Source organism: Denticeps clupeoides, chromosome 2, assembly GCF_900700375.1.
Source record: "Denticeps clupeoides chromosome 2, fDenClu1.1, whole genome shotgun sequence".
Lineage (NCBI taxonomy): Eukaryota > Metazoa > Chordata > Actinopteri > Clupeiformes > Denticipitidae > Denticeps > Denticeps clupeoides.
In genome coordinates, this window is record NC_041708.1 from 14,551,649 (window position 1) to 14,572,747 (window position 21,099).

Below are 21,099 nucleotides of genomic sequence, written 5' to 3' on the forward strand. Positions count from 1 at the left end.
AGCCAAGGCAGTGTTTGTGGATGGTATCATGTTCAGTGGCACCTTGGCCACTCTAACCCTATTGTTACGAGTGTGCTTCCTTAAACGCTAGGCCATCACTGCCCCATAAAAAATGATGGAGAGTGGTTGGAGGAACCTGTCAGCAGTGATTTGTGAAATCAGCAGTGTTATATGGGTTGGAGACTACATGAACACGTAATGTAGACCATGACACTGGACTACTCCAACCCTACAACTGTAGGACTTATTTTTTTCTTATTGGACAAATCATCACAAACTCTGCACTGACACCATTTGCAGGCATACTCATGGCTTTAAATCAGATGATGAATGATAAAATGAGGTCATGCAGCGGTTTGAAATTTAGCTTGTTTATATTTAAATTGTGCAATGTTATAATGTTTCTCTAACCATCTTGTTCTAGAATCCTGAAAATGTCTATTTATTGAAAAGTGTCTCGGAGATTAACATCATGGAACCCAAGATGCCCTACTGCTCTCACAAAAGTTTGGAACCTTCTTCCTTCCTTCAATAGGTTCAGTAGGTTTTGCAGAGAACAAACAAATTTAATTAAAAACTTTTTGTTTCTCCAAAGGCATTCAATTTGAAGATTTAAAGCTGATTGTGCTCCACTGATTCAAACACTCAATAATACAAAAAAAAATGAACAACAATAATGCATAATAATAATTACAATACTAACATTAGACAAAAATATCACCAATCAAATCTGAGTACCTTTATAATATCCCCACCTCTCAGGTAAAAAAAACAATGACCAGTTCAGATTTTCTTATTTTCTAACCACAATTTATTAAAGAGATCAGCATTTTGAAAATATTCAATATTTACATTAACAATAATTTTAATACATATTTAGAAGCATGTATTATCAATTTGATTTCAGAAAGAAGTCTTTTATAAAAATTGAAGTGAATAAAAATAATAAAAAAGCTATATCAACAATTATCCAGTTAACCCTCCTGATAACTTCCATGCTTGCAGAAGCAGGAAGTCATCAAACTCACAAGGCCGAGGAGGTGGCTTTGATTCTATATAAAAACGTGTCCTGAATCCCGAAGTAACATCACACAATATGATATGGAGGGCCAGCACATGATCCAGTGCAAATTACAACCTGTACACATTCTGATAAAACCCAGCATTCTGGACCAAACAGAAAATTCAGTTTGTAAACATCAGAGTTAAGACACCAAAGTGAGCACTGCATGCAGTGTTTGCTCATCATAGCCACAGTTTGTATCGAACCTTAAAATTCTAACCTAACTGTAGCACTAGAGTGGTTGGAAAGTAATAAAAATGGAAACTCAGGAAGGAACAAACAAAGAATCTTTTTTCCAGATCTGTTTCTCTAAAGGCTCTGCACAGAGGGCCCATGTTTTTCACGGAAGATCATATAAGTAGGTGGGAATGAGGAGGATAAAATAATCTGTTTTGTGCTGTGATCACATAAATACTTCTCATATAAATATTTCTTTTACTTAAAAAAAAAAAAAAAAAAAAAAAAAATCGAACATCAGGTTGCTCGTTAGTTAACTGGTAATATAGTGCTTAGTGGAAGATTGGCCATAGATTCTGTAGATATCAGGGTGTCTGTGTGCTTGTGAAGCATCTATCCATTCCCGCATGGAGAGACTCTGCAGAGGCTGTGACACTGCTGGCCTAGAAGGCAGTGGGTGAGGGTACTCCTGCGACATAGCCCAGGAGAAGGAGCCTGATCGGTGGTAGGGGGCATGGCCTCCTCTCTGGCTGGATACCGTGGGCTTTGAGGAGCAATAGCAGTTGTCCACAGTGCACATCAGAATCTTGCGGCCACTATACTGCGGGAGCACAGCTTGCTGGGAGCTCCCACTGCGTTGGGGGTAGTGGGAGGGGGTAAAGACAGGGGCGCAGACAGGTGCAGAGTGGTGCACTGACTGCGCCCCCATGTGCTGGGTGGAACTGCAGTGCGCCTGCATGCTTGCAGGAGGCTGCTGCGACGTCTGGCCCTCTCCGGATGTGGACGCGTGGCCCAGAAATGGCTGTTTGCTTGAAGAGCTAGATGACGCATCTGTGATGAAAACAGCTGCTGAGGTACCACTGTCAGGAAATGCTGTTGAATGTTTCCGTTTCTCACTAGTGGAGATGCTCTGGCTGCAGGGGAACGCCGGAAGTGACTGAAGAAACTGAGCAGGGGTGTTAAATGGCACTGTGAAAAAATAACTTATTATTTACACTTTCTCTTTTCTCATAATGGAAGTTTATTTTGTTTTTAAACAGTTTATTTTGTTTTAAAAACAGTATTGTGCAAAAAAACAGGTGTGAAAAAATCCTGTAAATTAACAGAATTCAGTGAGAGAACAGAATATATAAATCCTGTCAAATCAATATTTAGTGATCACCTTCAAAAGAACACCAATTCTTCTAGGTATGCTTGCACACAGTATTTGCATGAACTCTGCAGGTAGGTTGTTCCAAAAATCTTGGTGCTGCGGATTGATAAGTATTTGCTTGTATTTCTGCATTGAGGACAAAATTAATCATGACCAAATTTCCAAATTTGCAGAAATGCAGCCCCAAACTTGCAAGGAATCTCCACCATCCTGGACTTCCTGGAGCTGCTCATTTTACAATTTCAAAGGGAAATAAGATTAAAAGAGCTTGAAAAGCACACCTTGCAAACCCAGACTGCTTTGAAACCTTTGTCTGGGATAAAACTTTGCTTATACAGTATAACTACCTTGTGTTTTGTAGTTGTGTTCAGCTTTGCCATGCTGTATGACCTGCATGTCATAAAACTGTGTTCCAAAACCTCACCTTGGTAGTCTGTTTGTCTGTTCCCCAGAGTTTAAATCCACCTCCACAGCTGTTTATAATTCAATACATTACTTTTTTCTCTTATGTGTAAACTTGATGATTATTATCACCTGATCTGTATAATTGATTGACTGTACCTGAAATATAATCAAAATCCCTGCTGTTGTGCAAGTTTACCTATAAAAAATTATGCTGATTTGAAGGCAAAGAGTAGTAACACCAAAAAATTTATTTTTATTTTTTTTTTACTTTTGTTTGCTCTCTTGGGATTATGTAAAAAGTTTTTTTTTACTCTACAGCATGTTTTCTCACCTTCCTAAAATATACATTGGATCATGTTTTGGCAAAATATAGAAAATCTATAAAATTGTTCTGTGTGTGAATCCTACAGTACAAAAACTCTCTGTACCTTCCATCATCTTCCGGAGGCTCTTTTCTTTTTTCAGTATCTCTGAGAGGAAAATCCTGGAGTTTAGGTGGCCAACTTTGTGAGGAGGTAAACCAGCATCTATGCACATTTGGGTTCTGCATGGGAAAGTGTGGTTCAATATGGACAACTGTTTCAAAGAATGGATTTAACTTATTTCATTAACTCTGTAATTAACATATTTATGGCCATAACCAACCTGTCTATTAAGATCTTGACTGGTTTAGTGTTCTGTGGAGGAAAAGACAGGTTAAGTACTGATCTGCTGCCCTGTCCTCAGACTCAACATGGCTACTAAGGTATTCTAGCAGAAATACCTCATACTATGTTAAGATGTTTTACATTATGTTTTAATGATGTGACTTATTGATGGGTGGAAGTTAAATAATTCATTCCACAATGAAGTAGCACCATTATTAGTATAATAAATAATAGGAATAATTATGAGGGAAAGCATGTGAGAAATGTGTTTTTTTTTTTTTTTTTTTCACCTTCATAAAGTTGATGTCCTCAGACTTGTCAAACATCACCTGCACCAAACCCAACATCTTCTTGATCTCCTGTCGGCACTCACTAAGCTGCAGTTGCTGGCTGGAATTATCCTGACAGAACTTGGTCTGTGCCTTCTCCAGAACCTCCAATGCTTTTCCCAGGTCTTCATCTAGAATCTGGTGCATCTTCTGGTACTGAGCATGAACCTGTTCCTTCAACTGTTCTACCTTGTCCTGTGTGCATTGAGACGTGCAATTTTGTTACAGAAAGCAATCAACCATACCATAACACAGTTATTCTTGATAATACGGTCAACACCTTTTTCATGGTCAGAGACTGATATTTACAGCCAGGGATCATTGGTAGGAATTCCTTAATAAAGGAAGGTTTACAGAAATGCCAATCAGCTCTACTGTATGCATGAAGGAAAAGTTTAATTATTTGTGCTGATTTAGAGTCAACTGATTATTTGAAGAAGCTACAGTCTAACTTTTGAGCAAGAACGCAGTTTATCTCGAAGAATTCGAGGATGCCTTTTCATTGGTTGTTGTGTTACATTTTACGCAGATAATGCAGTTTTCTGATTGGCTATAGTGTAGCCCATCTATTTTTTGATTGACTGGTAACGAACTTGGACCCACATGAAAAGCGCTACTGTGCCGCAGTCTGAGAAATATTGGGTTCTGCAGCAAATTAGTACGAATGCCAGTGCAATTTCCTTTCAGTTCTGATAGAACTGAAAATTCTGACAGTAAAATACTTGTGTAAAACTGTACTTGAGTAAAAGTAAAATTACCTATTTCAAAAAACTAGACCAGGGGGTGGCCAACCAGTTCAGCCAAAGACCCTCACACTAGGTCAGCAAGAATTAGATCTTGAACACAACATTACATTTACAGCATTTATCAGACGCCCTTATCCAGAGTGACTTACAATCAGTAGTTACAGGGACAGTCTCCCTGGAGCAACTTAAGGTTAAATGTCTTGCTCAGGGACACAATGGTAGTAAGTGGGATTTGAACCTGGGTCTCCTGGTTCACAGGCGAGAGTCTTACCCACTAGGCTACTACTACCTATTCCACACAAGCCTGTCAACATGTGGCTGTCAACTTTCTTTTTTGTAAACAATCATGTTTAACCTGTAAACATATTTTTAAAGAAAATTAAGTGCACAAAAGAAATTAAAACACTTATTTTTATGGCAGTTTATAGCAGGTTTTTTTTTATATATTATTAATCTAGTTATATTAAAAAGCATCAGACACTACATATACATTAACATATAGCATAACCGTACACAACATAAAACAATATCTGTATTTTCTGTATTAAGCTGAATTTCAAGATTTTATTTGGTGATTTTGTAAATTAAATTGAGTTTTTGGTGCCGTTTTCTCCAAATTGACAAAGAAAATGTTTATACATCTCTTTTTATTTGAATTTCAACATGATTTTCATAACCTTCCGCTTTTATAAATATCTTTGTCCGCAAGTCGCAACATAGTTTTAAAATGTTGTTCAAGGACAAAAAAGGCTTTAACTTACCGATGGCAAGGTGTACTTTACTTTACTTTACTTTACTTTATTTGGCAGACGCTTTTATCCAAAGCGACTTACAATGGGAAGACACCAGCAATTCTCGTTCGATTTCTATAGAATATCAAGTATACAAACTAAGAGCCCTGATAAGGCTTAGACTTGTCATTGAAGAACATGCTCGGAGAGTGTTGGGTGCTAGACTAAGAAAAATTATAATGTATTTATACATTTTGTATTTATTTGTTAAATGTGTATGCATGTGTATGTGTTAAATTTGTCTGTAATATTTTTGGAATAAGAAGGTTTTCACCTTCTTCTTAAAAGTGGTGATAGTCTCGGCTAGTCGTGTGGAGGAGGGTAGGTTGTTCCACCAGCCAGGGACAACAACGGAGAACAGACATGATTGGAATCGGAGACCCCGTGAAGAAGGAATTTTTAGTCTCCTTTCGTTTGCCGATCTGAGAGAGCGTGTAGGAGTGTATCTAGGTAGTAGTGTGTTGATGTAGGAGGGCGCAGTTCCATTTACAGCCCTGTAGGCAAGCATCAAGGATTTGAACTCAATGCGAGCAGCTACCGGGAGCCAGTGGAGGGAGGTAAGGAGAGGTGTAACATGGGTGTATTTTGGCTGATTGAAGATGAGGCGGGCTGCCATATTTTGGACCATCTGGAGTGGTTTTATGGTGACTGCAGAGGCTCCAGCCAGGAGAGAGTTACAGTAGTCGAGTTTGGAGATGACCATTGCCTGGACGAGGAGCTGCGTAGCCTGTTGTGAGAGAAAAGGCCGAATCTTGCGAATGTTGTAGAGAGTGAACCTGCAGGATCTGGAGATCGCAGCAACATGATGGTTCAAACTCAGTTTGTTATCTATCCAAACCCCAAGGCTTTTTGCAGATGCCGTGGGTGTTAACAATAGCGATCCAATTTGAATTGAAAGGTTTTGCTGAGGAGAATTGTTGCCCGGAAAGATCAGAATCTCGGTGTAGTCTGTTGCTAGAACACTCCAGTCATTCAGTCCCACTGATTTTACAACAGTGGCACCTTTGTCAGTGATAATCAAATTCAACCTCAAATTGAAATTTCACTTGTCACATACATAGTCATACACGGTATGATATGCAGTGAAATGCTTTAGTGACTGCTACTGACCACAGTATTGCAAATATTGCAAACATAACCAAATATTACACTTTTATGTCTTTAACATAAAACATAAAATATGTGTAACAGGTAGGGTGAAGGTGTGCAAATGAGTGGAGTCAAAGTATAAAATGAAAAGTAAAAAAAAAATTGTGCAAGAATAAATTGAGTAAACCTCTATTCACACCTCCATTACACTTCACACTGCTTACACCGCTCACTGCTCCTCCCCCCCAACCACGGCATCCAGCACATGGCTCCAGCCTGTCTCTCTCAACCATGCAGGTTAGGAGAGAACTGAGGAGGATGAAAGCCAGGATTTAACCTTCTCCTACAACTGCTTCCTGCAGAAGTTCTCTGATGACTCTGCAATAGTCGGCCTCATCACTAATGGGGACGACAGGGAGTACATAGAACTGACATGGGACTTTGTGGAATGGTGCCAGCAGAACTACCTCCAGATCAACACTGGAAAAACCAAGGAGATGGTGGTAGACTTCCGTAGGCACAAACATCCTCCACTGCAACCACTGAACATCCAGGGTATGGACATTGAGGCTGTGGAGAGCTACAGGTACCTTGTGGTTCATCTGAACAATAAAATGGACTGGACTCATAACACAAATGCTGTCTACAAAAAAGGGCAGAGCAGGCTGTACCTGGTCTTTTGGAGTACAGGGGCCACTTACCTCTGTTTTTACAATTACTTCTGTTTCCATCCACTTTCTGCCATAACAAATGCTATTTCCCTCTTGTGGGACTAATAAAGGTTGATCTTATCTTAAAAGAGTAAAGGTTTTGTGCAAATGTAAAGATTTTGGGGGGATTGAGTCCAGAGTGATTGAAAGTGGAAGTGAAAGTGCTGGAGTGTATTGACGTTTCCAATCAAGATGCTCTCTATGGTGCAGGAGTAGAAGTTCCTGAGCACCTTGGATGGCAGTATAAAGTCTCTCAGGCATCTGAGGTGGTAGAGACGCTGCCGGGCCTTTTTCACCATGGTGCTGATGCAACAGGGCCATGACAGGTCCTGCGTGATGTGAACACTCTCTCTTAAGGCACCTGTTGATGACTAAAATAGTCTAAAAATGTACTTAAGTCCACTATTAACTCCTTTGTCTTTCTGACGTTCAGGTGGAGATTGGAAATCTGGCACCAGGTCGTGGGTGTACAGAGAGTACAGCAGGGGGTTCAAAACACAGCCCTGGTGGGCTCCGGTGCTGAGATTCGTTGGTGGCTGAGACATGTCTGCCCATCCTTACTGCCTGTGGTCTCCCAGTTAGGAAGTTGGAGAACCACTGACAGAGAGATGAGCTGAGTCCCAGGTGCTCCAACTTGGTGGTGAGTGTGGAAGGGATTAGTGTTAAATATTGAACTATAGTCAATGAAAAGCATTTTAATTTCCCTCCCAAATGTCCAGGTGGGTGAGTGCTGTGTGGAGCTGATGACAGATGGCGTCGTCTGTACATCGATTGGGACAGTAGGCAAACTGTAGTGGGTCGAGTGTGTCCAGTAATGAAGAAAATATGACCTGCCGTTCAAAGATCTTAATCACTACTGAGGTTATGGCTACAGGGCGGTGGTCGTTGAGGGAGGCAGGATGAGGTTTCTTCGGGATGGGAACAGTGATGGATTCCTTGAAGCATGTGGGGATCACCAACTGAGATAGAGAGAGGTTGAATATCTCTGTGAACACAGGTGCTAGCTGGTCTGAGCATTCTCCCTGAGATCGCGTCTGGTCCTACTGCTTTCCTGGTGTTCACTCTCCTGAAGGCTCTCCTCACGTCATGCTTGGTGATTATGAACGCGTTTCCGGTGCTGGCAGTGTCTTCTTGTCTGCAGCTGTTGGAGCCACTAGCCATAGCCTCGCTAGCATCTTTAGCTGCAGGCTCGAAGCGAGCATAGAATGAGTTCAGCTCGTCCGCATTAGTCATACCGGATGTTGGTGCTTTATAATCCGTGATCGTTCTTAGTCTCTGCCTAGAGTCACTCTATTCGAGTTGCGACTTTTCATCTAGTCTCCATGATTCACGTGCTTCCTTTAGTCCCTAAGCAATAAAATAGTCCTTGGATGATCTTTGGGGAAATAGGATGTTGGTAGGCATTTACTACACAACTTTCACTCATCACTGATGAAGTGAAGTGTAAGGATCCAAAGTGTGAGTTGACCACAGGTTCATAGTAGTAGTAAAATGTTTGATGCCATGGAGATCTGTTTTGATGCCATGGAGATCAGTCTCATGGAGACTGTGCCATGCAATTTGGGCATTTTGAATTTTAAATGAAGTACTTGCGGCTAGGTACCATTTGGAATCCAGGACTATCATCATGCTTTCAAAGTCTACAGTTATAGCAATTTCACTTCACCACTGACTAGAGGTGTGACACTTCACTGGTCTCGCAATTCGCTCCAATATCGATGCATGCTATAAATTTTCTGGTCACAAATACAAAAGTTAAGGTCTCGTACACCTATGTACATGCTTTGATTTGCTACAATGAGTAGAAAAATATTGTTCTCTTCCAAGATGGCTGCCTGTAACCATTAGTAACATTTGAAATCAAAATGTCTAATTTCACTGCAGTGACAGAAAGTAAAGTATTGAACTGACATTGTTGTTCTACTGAAATACAAATCAACAGTGAATAAGTAAATGCCAGTTTTTCAGTGTTTTATCAAATCAAACACAGCATAGAAATTATTGTGAGTAGTGTGTGTCTCTGTAATATATATACACGGACAGTATTTCAGACCCCCTTAAATTTTTGTTATATTGCAGCCATTTGATACAATAATTCATTTTTCATTAAAGTTATTTTTTTTTCTCATTAATGTACACACTGCACCCCATACTGACAGAAGTACACAGAATTGATAGAACTGGAGAGGATCCCCCAAATCCAGGTGTGAATAATCTGTTGCAGCTTTCCCAAAAAGACTCATGGCTTTGTTAAATAAAAAGGGTGCTTCTACTAAATACTGAGCAAAGGTTCTGAATACTTAGGACCATGTGATATTTTAGTTTTACTGTGTTAATAAATCTGCAAAAAGGTCAACAATTCTGTGTTTTTCTGTCAATATGGAGTGCTGTGTGTACATTAATGAGGAAAAAAAATGAACTTAAATGATTTTAGCAAATGGTTGCTAAGGAGGTCTGAACACTTTCCGTACCCACTGAGTGTGTGTGTGTGTGTGTGTGTGTGTGTGTATGAAAGTGAAGTGAAACACAACACAGCACAGCACACGGTGCACACAACGAAATGTGTCCTCTGCCTCTAACCCATCATTCTTCGTGAGCAGTGGGCAGCCATGACAACCTTCCTTAACTGCCAGGCCACCACTGCCTTATAGAGTGGAGGAAATAATTATTTGACCCCTCGCTGATTTAGTAAGTTTGTCCAATGATGAAGAAATGAAAAGTCTCAGAACAGTATCATTTTAATGGTAGGTTTATTTTAACAGTGACAGATAGCACATCAAAAGGAAAAATTAAAAATAACTTTAAATAAAAGATAGTGACTGATTTTTATTTCATTGAGTGAAATAAGTATTTGAACCCCTACCAACCATTAAGTGTTCTGGCTCCCACAGAGTGGTTAGACACTCCTACTCAATTAGTCACCCTCATTAATGACACCTGTCTTAACTAGTCAACTGTATAAAAGACACCTGTCCACAATCAATCAGGCAGACTCCAAACTCTCCAACATGGGAAAGACCAAAGAGCTGTCCAAGGATGTCAGAGACAAAATTGTAGACCTGCACAAGGCTGGAATAGGATACAAAACCATTAGCAAGAAGCTGTGAGAGAAGGTGACAACTGTTGCTGCAATTGTTCGAAAATGGAAGGAGCACAAAATGACCATAAATCGACCTCGGTCTGGGGCTCCAAGAAAGATCTCACCTCGTGGGGTCTCATTGACTGAGAAAGGTGAGAAATCATCCTAGAACTACACGGGAGGAGTTAGTTAATGACCTCAAAGTAGCTGGGACCACAGTAATCAAGAAAACCATTGGAAACGCATTACAACGCAATGGATTAAAATCCTGCAGTGCTCGCAAGGTCCCCCTGCTCAAGAAGGAAGGCCCATCTGAAGTTTGCCAATGAACACCTGAATGATTCAGAGAGTGACTGGGAGAAGGTGCTGTGATCAGATGAGACCAAAATTGAGCTCTTTGGCATTAACTCAACTCGCCGTGTTTGGAGGAAGAAAAATGCTGCCTATGACCTCCAAGACATCGCCCCCACTGTCAAGCATGGAGGTGGAAACATTTTGCTTTGGGGGTGTTTTTCTGCTAAGGGGTTCTGGATGGGTGTTCCAGCACGACAATGACCCAAAACATACAGCAAAGGCAACAAAGAAGTGGCTCAAGAAGAAGCACATTAAGGTCATGGAGTGGCCTAGTCAGTCTCCTGACCTTAATCCAATAGAAAACCTATGGAGGGAGCTGAAGCTCAAAGTTGCACAGAGACAGCCTCGAAACCTTAGTGATTTAGAGATGATCTGCAAAGATGAGTGTGCAAAATGTGTGCAAACTTGGTCATCAACTACAAGAAACGTTTGACCTCTGTGCTTGCAAACAAGGGTTTTGCCACTGAGTATTAAGTCTTTTTTTGTTAGAGGGTTCAAATACTTATTTCACTCAATGAAATGCAAATCAGTCTCTATCTTTTATTTAAAGTTATTTTTAAAATTTTCCTTTTGATGTGCTGTAACTGTTAAAATAAACCTACCATTAAAATGATAATGTTCTGAGACTTTTCATTTCTTCGTCATTGGATAAACTTACAAAATCAGCGAGGGGTCAAATAATTATTTCCTCCACTGTATATAAATTTCTCTCTCAGATCTCAAGATCAGAATTTGATCACAGTTTTAAGTCAAGGATTTCATTAAATTTTCAGATCGGCCAAAATTTTTTTACTATTAAAAATTTAACTCAAGACTCATTTGAAAGTGTTATATTAAAACAGGGCATGATAATTATTTCCTTTAATATGGACAAAAAAAAAATGTAAAAAAAATGTAAGGTATCATTGCTTCTTACTTTGAACATGAAATTAAAAACTCGCTTATGTCCACATCATCAAAAAAGAAATAAGAAAGCAGACGTAAGCTTATAACTTATAATGTTTTTCAAAAAGATGAGGCTGTATAAATTTTCCTCTTTACTGTAACTATGTCCCCTGCAGTTGAGAACACACACTAGGACTAAAAAGTAAAATCAAGAATAAATATTTTCCTTTGTAGTCCGACAGCTTCAGTTCCTTAAACTTGCCATTGATGACTGTAATTGTCCTACCAGTAATATATACAATATCAGTTAGCCACTTCCATTTTACTTATATTTTCTCTGTTCCTATAGACCACACACATAGGTGCATTCACCCACACGTGCACCCAGAGCTATTTACGCACCTGCACATGCACCACCTCTATTCCTTAATGAATGGATGCATTCATTCAACGTTATGCATATATAATTAATGCCCTGGACTGGTTAATGCCACAAGGATTTCTAAATACGATGAAGGATATGGTGGCCTCAAGGCTCTTCATCGATATTGTTTGTGTAAATTGTCATTGGAGTTAAACATTGCACACAACATATAGAGTGGAACTTTTTTCGTCCCAAATCTTCAGATAACGTGCATGCCAAACAGTGGAGAGAGATCGGTTCTGGTCACAGATCAACAGTGATCTGTTGCACCACAAATATACACTGCTCAAAAAATAAAGGGAGCACAAAAAACATCCTACATCTGAATGAATGAAATATTCTTATTAAATACAATCACACAAAAATTATCAAATGCTCAAATGGTCAGAAACATGAGGGTGGTATGAGGGCACAACACCCACCTATGGGTGGTACCTCTGAGTGGTAGTAGCCAGGTAACACACTCGCCTATGAACCAGAAGACCCAGGTTCAAATCCCACTTACTACCATTGTGTCCCTGAGCAAGACAAGTTGCTCCAGGTAGACTGTTCCTGTAACTACTGATTGTAAGTTGCTCTGGATAAGGCGTCTGATAAATGCTGTAAATGTAAATGCTCCTCCTGTTCCTCCTTGCACAAAAGCAGACATAGCAGTCCTGCTTCTGGATTGTTGCTGTATGAGGCAACAACCCACACAAGCGGCTCAGGATGGGTGAGCTACACTACCTGAGCCACTTGTGTGGCTCACTTGTGTGTGGCTCATGCTACAACTGGAGTGAAATCACTGCCAGCCTTCAAAAGTGACCAAAACATCAGCCATAAACTGAGGAACTGAGAAGTGACCTGTGGTCACCACCTGCAGAACCACTCTTTTATTAGGGATGTCTTGCTAATAGTCTATAATTTCTACCAGTTGTCTATTCCATTTGCAGAATAGCATGTGAAATCAGAGTTGCTTCCTAAGTGGAGAGTTTGATTTCACAAAAGTGTGATTGACTTGGAGATTGTGTTGTTTAAGTGTTCCCTTTATTTTTGATCAGTGTATATACACACACACAAACAACATAAAGAAATGAATAAAAAATAAAAACAAATAAAGATTCTTACCTCAATCAGCTTTTGGTCAGATTCTAGCTTGTTCACCCCCCCCTCAACATCTTCTATGCGCTCCTCAAGTTGGTCCTGTTGTTTCATCAGCATTTGCTGGATGGGGGAAAGCAGGGGAGATTCTTAGTATCTTAATTTCCAGTAGCTCATAAGATCATGAGCGCAACACAAAGCCTAAATATCAAAATACAAACATACATAATGCCATCTCTCTTACACCTAAAAAGTGCTTTTGAACTGGCAACCTGGTTCCTGCTAGTTTGGGCCTAGCAGGAACTGACCCCTGCGCACAATATGACATATTGTTTGTTTTGGTAGGTCGTACGTCCCGCCCACAAATCGGGTTCAAGGTGTCAAAAGTATGGTTTACTATTGTGCAGAGGAAGATTTCAGCTCCCTGTGACCAGGCGTAAAAGCTAGAGACACGGGAGTCGGGGCGAGATCAAAGGCCTAGCCGAGACACACAATCTGACATATTGGATGTATTGCTACCACCAACAGGGATCAAGAAAACCTGGAAAATAAGGAAAACCATTAAAAGTGTGAAAAAAAAATCTTATATTTTGCAATGACAGGTTTCACCATACACACGCGTCTTTCATGTCAGATCGTGCGGCTTTTCGTTCCGAACGGTTTGACATATGGCTTGGCTCGGTCGGATTTACAGTCTTTGCGCAATTCCCCCAAAAGTGTTTTCGGAACACGTTTATTAACTGTCACGTTCCTAAGTCTAGGGGTCTCAGAAACGCAACAAGGGTGTGGAGAGGAGGAGGTCCACTGCTACACATGCAACCAAACAAACGATACAAACAGTGCTTTTATTTACAGTGTGCTAACAGGTTCAATAAAACAGTGGACTCAGGACAGCTAATAAACATCAAAACAGCCTAAAGGAAGGGATGGTCCAGCGGGGATAACTCAAACACGCACAAGTTAACAAAAAGGGCACATAACAGGCTAACAGCTAACAGGCAAACAACAAAGGGTCTATCACACAAAGCAACAAGAAATACGAATGAGATCCCCAACGGAGCTCCATGCAGAGCGCCGTGGACCCTGGGGACCTCCCAAAAGATTAAGGGCCTAGCAGACCCTGGGGACCTCCTGAACACCATCTGAAGTCTCTTTATATAGGTGGAGGTGACCAATGGCAGATGGTAGGTGGAGCTGGAAGGCTTCAACTCCTCCCATGAAGTCAACCTAAAAGAGACAGGACACAAAAACACAGCCAGACACAGAACACGTAGGAGCATACGTCCAGGGACGTAACATAACCTAGTCCAAAATTGGACTTTTTTTGGACTTTGTGTCCAGGTGGTTTGACATATAAAGAAGATTTTATCTCTGTCTGATTTACAAATCATGCACAAATTTGGGCAAACAAAAGAAGTGTCAATGTGTAATAAAAAAAGGCTAGGATCATAGGCACACAACTCCCAGCAATAATGGACATTTACACCACGCGCTGTCTCAGGAAAACAAAGAGCATCCTGAAGGACCCCAGCCACCCTGCACTGTCACTTTTTACTTTCCTGCCATCAGGCAAGAGACTCAGGACAATTCGCACACGCACATCACGATTCAGGAACAGTTTCTACCCCAGTGCCATCAGGCTATACAACACATAGTATGCACTGCACTGTCACTTAAATTATGCACAATCACTTTCATATGCACCCTTCTGTGACTTATTTGGGCCTGTCAGCATGACAGACCATTTACTATTGTGCTAGGAATGGCAAAAAAGGACATGTCTTACATTCAAGGCTGCCACGCAAAGACCGTGAAACGTACAGAGACAACCTTCGGCCTGACCTCTCCGCACAATATAACATATTGTTTGTTTTGGTAGGTCGTACGGCCCGCCCACAAATCGGGTTCAAAGTGTAAAAAGTACCGTTTACTACTGTGCTGGGAACACATTTTTGGCTCCCTGTGACCAGCCGTAAAAGCTAGAGACACACAATCTGACATATTGGATGTGTTGCTACCACCAACAGTTGTCAGGAAAACATGGAAAATATGGAAAAAGGAAAAAAAGGCCATGTCTTGCATTTGTGGCTGCCACGCTAAGACCGTGAGACGCACAAAAAAAAATGGAGAATGCCACATATTGATTGCTTCTTTGGGGACTATAGGAGGGCCACAAATCGTGACCAAAACATTAAAAGTGTGAAAAAATTTGGTTTCTTAAAATTTGCGATGAATCGCTTCACAGCACACACACGATTTTCATGTCAGGTCGTGCGGCTTTTCCTTTCGCACGGTTTGACATATGGCTTGGCTCGGTCGGATTTGCGGTTTGCGCGCAATTCCCCAAAAAGCGTTTTCAGAACGCATTTATTATCCTAGTCCAAAATTTGACTTTTTTGGACTGTGTCCAGATGGTTTGACATACAAAAAAGATTATGATGTTGTGTCGTAGATCTCACCAAGACCAACAAGTTGACATATGGTTTGTCCCTCTCTGATTTACGGATTATGCACAAATTTGAAAAAACAAAAAAGTGTCAATGGGTAAAATTAATTAATTAATTAATTTTTTATTATTTCAGCCTTTTTTCGGCAATTAATGCGGGTTGTACCGAAGCACGCACACTGGCGTGCTACATATCAAAAATTTGTACTATATTGTGTGAGGTGTGCTATTACTTTAATAAGCGATCAGACTGGGCGTGGCCGAGCTATTAACGCTCAAACAGGGTCATTTTCCCATTAGAATGCATTGAATGCTAATTTTAGCATTGGTAGCATTTGTAAAATGGGGCCCCTTTTAAGTGGTACTTCTACGGTGTCATTGCCAGCAAAGGGGGTCCTACAAGGGGTACTGATACAGCAGCAGCGCCAGCACTGTAATTCAATGCCATCTTAAACCAGCAGCTTCATTAGCTCCATTTCCTAAGGGACGCCCTGTCCTTCGGTCACTTTATTAGGGACGCCCTGTCCTTCGGTCACTTTATTAGGGACGCCCTGTCTTTCTGCCACTTTATTAGGGACGCCCAGTCCTTCGGCCACTTTATTAGGGACGCCCTGTCCTTCGGCCACTAACATGCAAGCCTTGAGTTAACATGCAAATTTTTTGGACATTGTCCAAACGTCACCAAATCTAACATGACGCCTCTAGGCGCCCTCTTAACGTTTTTGATGTTAGCATGCAATCATTAACATGCTAACATGCTCATTTTTAAACATGCTCCAAACAACACCAAATTTAATGTGAAGCACCTTTGCCACGCCCTGTTAACATTTTTGATGTTAGCATGCTAGCATTAACATGCTAACATGATATCTTTTCAACATATTCTAAACGTCAACAAATTTCACGTGACCACCTGCTCCATCGGATACTTTAATAACACCGCCTGAGTTCACAGCTGAGACCAGCTCAGGAGGTTATGCCCGCGCTCTTACGAAAAACGCCCGGACAGGCCCATCAAAATTTCCTCTGGAATTTTGGTTTCTAGTTGTGTTTTAATTTTGTGTGTCTTCATCTAGACTTCGATATTTTTTGGTGCAAAAAATATCGAAGGTCACAGCCGTTCGGGGGAAAATCTCTGTCTCTGTTAGTATAAACCAATAAGAGATAGTCAAGGCCATGGATAGTAGACTAGTGGGTAACACACTCGCCTATGAGCCAGAAGACCCAGGTTCAAATCCCACTTACTACCATTGTGTCCCTGGGGATTGTCCCTGTTACTCTGGATACGAGTGTCTGCTAAATCCCTTAAATGTAAATGGTTGGGAGTAACTGAAAAGGAATTTTAACACTGGGAAAAGTCATTAGTAAAGATTATGAAGAAATAACAACAAGCTTTATACATCCAGTAAATATGCAAGGGATTAAGGGCTCCACAAAAAAGGTACAGAGCAAAAGCATAACATATTTTAATAATTTACCACAATCTGAAAAGTTTGTTACATTTTATTTTAGTCAAACCTAGGGCTGCATGATTTGGGGAAAAAAAGACATATTGCAATTATTGATATCAATATTGCGATATGCGATTGCGATATGATAAAGGGCACTTGCTTGTATATCAATGAAAAGTCGCATACAAATTAGTAAACCCATTTCATAACTGAAACATTATAGACTCAAGAATATATTCCAGACACAGAATTCAAAAATTGCTTCAACATTTTCTCCCAGCCAACTACTAAACCATGACAAGTACCTTGTAGTGCTGAGCGATTCCTGACTCATGAGTCACGAATCTGAGGTCTCCATTGAATCTAATCCTTTGAGTCCTAACTACACTATGTCGAAATTGTGAACTCAGTCACATCTTAAAATCATTAAAACACCAGTTCCTACCTGAGTCAGTGCATCAGGATGCTCCTCTGGCTGGAATTTTGTTGCCGAATACAACACTTAACAGTATTAATGATGTGGCATTCAAAATGCCTATTTAAACATCTTCAACATCTTAAACAAATGAATAGAACAGAGACAGACACATACAGGTGCATAAATCGCACCAAATGTCATTCTTTTTCTCCATTCTTCTCTGAGATCAGCAGCATACTGTAGCCAGCACATGTACAGGCATGGTAATTAATTTTTTCCAACATCCTACAGGAGACACATTGGGAGGGATGAGAGCACACACACACAAGCATTGTCTTAAACCAAACAGGCCATGAACATCTGATGTGCCAGTCATGAGAAGGCTGACAAAGTATGGGCTCTCACATCAAACACTAATGTTCATGAACCACAACAGGGTTGTAGGTAAACTGAAATAATAACTTATGTCATCTGAGGGATGGAATATGGCTCTACACTGGTTGTGCAAAAAGAAAATCTGAATGAAGTTTTCCATTTAAAGAAAAAATAAAAAAAAGACCAGGAGAGGTAACAATTGAGATTTTTAAACATCTTAGGCAACAAGTCAACATTTTGAGCTTCAGATGGATCCACCCTTATGATTCAACACAGGCCACCCAGATACTTGTTCAATCCACAGTAATCTCACAACTGGATTACTGTAATTTCCTTCTAGCAGCTCTATTTAGTAGGCCCAGACACTCCACGAAATTTAGTAGGCCGAACACACGTGTTTCACCTTTGGTCACGGAACAGTCAGAAGACAACTGTGTATCTTAGGTCTGACCTTGTTGATGCAAAAGCTTGACACAAAAGATGGACATAATCTGATAAAGGAAAGGTTCTGTGACGCTGATGGGCGCCACTGTCCAAAGTGGTGCGAGATTGCTTTTCAACCTTGTATACCCCAGATGTATAAATGCTTGTGAACTGTAATCAAGCGGGGGGGAAGTTCTCTTGTGGGTCCCCCCGTGCGCGGTAAAAAAAACTTTGATAATCAATTCAGTTGACTTCCTTTATTGCAGCTCCCCAGACGGCAGAATTTCCACCACAGCTAATACAGAATGCAGCAGCAAGACTGGTTTTCAACCTTCCTAAATTCTTTCACACCACCCCCACTGCTATGCTCCCTCCAATGGCTCCCAGTAGCTGCCCGCCTCAGATTCAAAATACTGATGCTGGCCTACAAAGCCAGACATGGGGTTTCACCATCCTACCTTATTATACATCACACTCTCAGACCCTCCAGTACTGCTCGCCTGGTCCCTCCACCACTAAAGGTACAAGGAAAACACTAATCTAGACTCCTCTCTCTCTTGGCCCCAGGTGGCAGAATGAAGTTCCCCTTAAGATCAGAACAGCACAGTCGCTGAGTATTTTCAAACAACAGATTAAGACAGTCGTCTTTAGAGAATACTTTCTTATGTCTGACTTATGCAAGAAAAACTGTAACAGAGTGAATAAAATGATTGTATTCATGGTTTGAGTCCTAGTGATCCAGAACTGATTACTTCATTGATGGTAACATGAAAGCACGTTGTAAGTCATTCGGGATAACGGTGTCTGCCAAATGCCGTAAATGTATTCCACAATATTTTAAGGGAGAATGTGTCTTGACTCTCTTACCCTGATGTCTCCTCGGCGCACCTCCACATCACAGACAGCATGGACATGGGTGGGGGCACACCTGGAGAAGCAGCAGTAGTGGCACACAGCCACCTGCTCTGCTTCACAATGGTACAACCGGTACTCATCGTGCTGTGGGCAGCTCCAGGCCTGTATGTCCTCAGCATCAACCAATAGGTGGCCAGGATTGGTGGACGGCTGCTGGAGGTGTGTCTGCACATGGGACTGGCAACATGGGGCGTTGCAGCGCAGACACACCTTCTGTGCTGGAAACGGTGGGCCCCGGCGGCAGAGGATGCACTGGAGGACAACTTGGGCTTTCTCAGTGTTGAGAGCATTAAACTTCTCCACAATGTTGGCAAGTTTGAGGTTCTTCTCCATACTAGGCTTTTGGTTGTAGGCGTTGTTGCACTCTGGGCAGCGCACCATGGCTGGGTCTTTCGCCCAGGCCTCACTAATGCAGTCTAGGCAGAAGTTGTGCTTACAGGGCAGCTGGATTGGCTCCACAAAGACGTGCAGGCAGATGGGGCAGATAAGTTCTTCCTCAAAACAGCTCTTCCAGATTGCATCCATGTTTACTGATTTCTGGGCACAACTGTATTAAAAATAAGCAAGTCCAAAGCACTTTGCGAGAAACAAAAATCCAAAACTCAATATCCAGATGTGAGAAGTCTTCCTTGTGATGTCATCTGGACTTTTGCTGAATATAAATCTTCATGTTAAATGTTGCATGCAGTATCCCCAGATTCTAGACTTCTCAACCCACTGCCATTGCCCTTTGATCTAGCACACTCACTCCCTCCCATGGGGCAAACAACTCATATGCAACTTTTCCATGGACACAAGTCTTGAGTGAAAACCGTAACAAGAGTGACAAAACGATTAAAGGACACCACAGGATACTAATCCTGGTCTAATTTTTTCCTTCGTGCGCTACATTTCATTCTTGCTCATTATAAACTTCGAATTTCATCCAGAATCTAACAAAATCCCTTTTGACGTGAAAAATGTTAACCTGGCAACCCCGCCAATGGCGAATACACAGTTCTTAAATCCAAAATCCGCATTATCGCCGAAAGATGTTCGGTCAGAATTTCCACTGGATCGTTTAATACTATTTACCACTCTGAGCGTATGGTTCAAAATAATAATTGCGGCGGAAAGAAGTTAAAATGGAGGAAAATTGGATTTTCATGTCAGCAGGCTATGGTGATTTTCGCAGTGAATCCCTGCATTCATTTAAAATCTGATCTGACACTTGCCTGGCTTCTTAACGTCACGAGCTGGTTTCACTAAAATTGCATTTCGTTCCATAAATCATTTCGTATTCTTAGCGTTAAAAAAACAAAAGCGGTGAAACCCTGAAACACGTTTACAGACAGGTTGTAGTTTACAGATTAACCAAGCGCAAATGCCTCACTGCCTTTACTTTCAATGACAGGACTTTATAAAACGTCATAAAAGGTGCCGTGCAATGGCCACTGGCTGCCGGCCCCAAACCATCGCGCAAATTTTTGTCTGATTTCTATACACAATAGTAGACAGCGCAATGTCACGTAGTGGATTCTGTTTATGAAATATTTCTTCATCAAAGCAGCCTTCCTCCTCTTAAAGGGAACGGCGTCGCGCTACTCTATCAGCCATTTTGTTTTCTTGTTTGACTAGGGATAAAAAAAACGTTTATTTGCCAGACTTATCTGTTCGAGTTGTCTTGCGTATTGCCGAAATGGTGGAAAGCGAAAATACTTTGTCTTGCTGTTGTGTTGTGGATAAACTCCGAAATTTCAGCGGGTAGGAGCTGTTATTCCGCTTAGTATCCGCATTGGTATTTATGATATTTGTCCCACCATTTCTTTCAGGCAAATCGTTGATGTGAGGAATGCAGGATCAGGGCTGAACCCAGATTACACCTCACATTTACTCCGCCTTCCGCAGGTCACGTGATCCGCAGGAGCCTTGACATAGATATGTACACTAGATGTCGCGTTCAATGGGAGTCTATGTGTCAACAGAGCCGCCATCTTGGGACGGAGTACAGCTCCTTTTAAATGAATGAACGTCTTTCAAGGCCAAGTTGGAATACAGAATTTTTATTGTCAGACATGTTTTTACGTTAATACATGAATAAAGACGCGTTTTTTGAAAATATAGCATAATTATATGTTCAAAATGTAATCTGTAATCTAA

The 21,099-nt window shown here is 41.0% G+C and overlaps 1 protein-coding gene across 1 annotated transcript; it reads right to left on the reverse strand.

Moving 5' to 3' along the window:
* Positions 1 to 761: 761 nt before the first annotated feature.
* Positions 762 to 20,833, reverse strand: trim8a (tripartite motif containing 8a). The gene is made up of 6 exons (XM_028967085.1): positions 18,913 to 20,833; positions 12,960 to 13,055; positions 3,736 to 3,969; positions 3,444 to 3,475; positions 3,227 to 3,342; positions 762 to 2,209 (listed from the first exon to the last, which is right to left on the reverse strand). Exons 1-6 carry the CDS (start codon positions 19,483 to 19,485, stop codon positions 1,554 to 1,556), a joined length of 1,707 nt encoding a protein of 568 aa, XP_028822918.1. The 5' UTR covers positions 19,486 to 20,833; the 3' UTR covers positions 762 to 1,553.
* Between the last annotated feature and the right edge of the window lie 266 nt (positions 20,834 to 21,099).

What these genes read in the sequence shown, in the direction of transcription:
- trim8a (XM_028967085.1), bottom strand. Translation starts at nt 19,485, where the DNA reads ATGGATGCAATCTGGAAGAGCTGTTTTGAGGAAGAACTTATCTGCCCC. An exon ending in AGGACATCAACTTTATGAAG is followed by an intron (nt 3,476 to 3,735) that starts GTGAAAAAAAAA and finishes TTTCCTCCACAG; the next exon opens with AACACTAAACCAGTCAAGAT. An exon ending in GTCAAGATCTTAATAGACAG is followed by an intron (nt 3,343 to 3,443) that starts GTTGGTTATGGC and finishes TTTCCCATGCAG; the next exon opens with AACCCAAATGTGCATAGATG.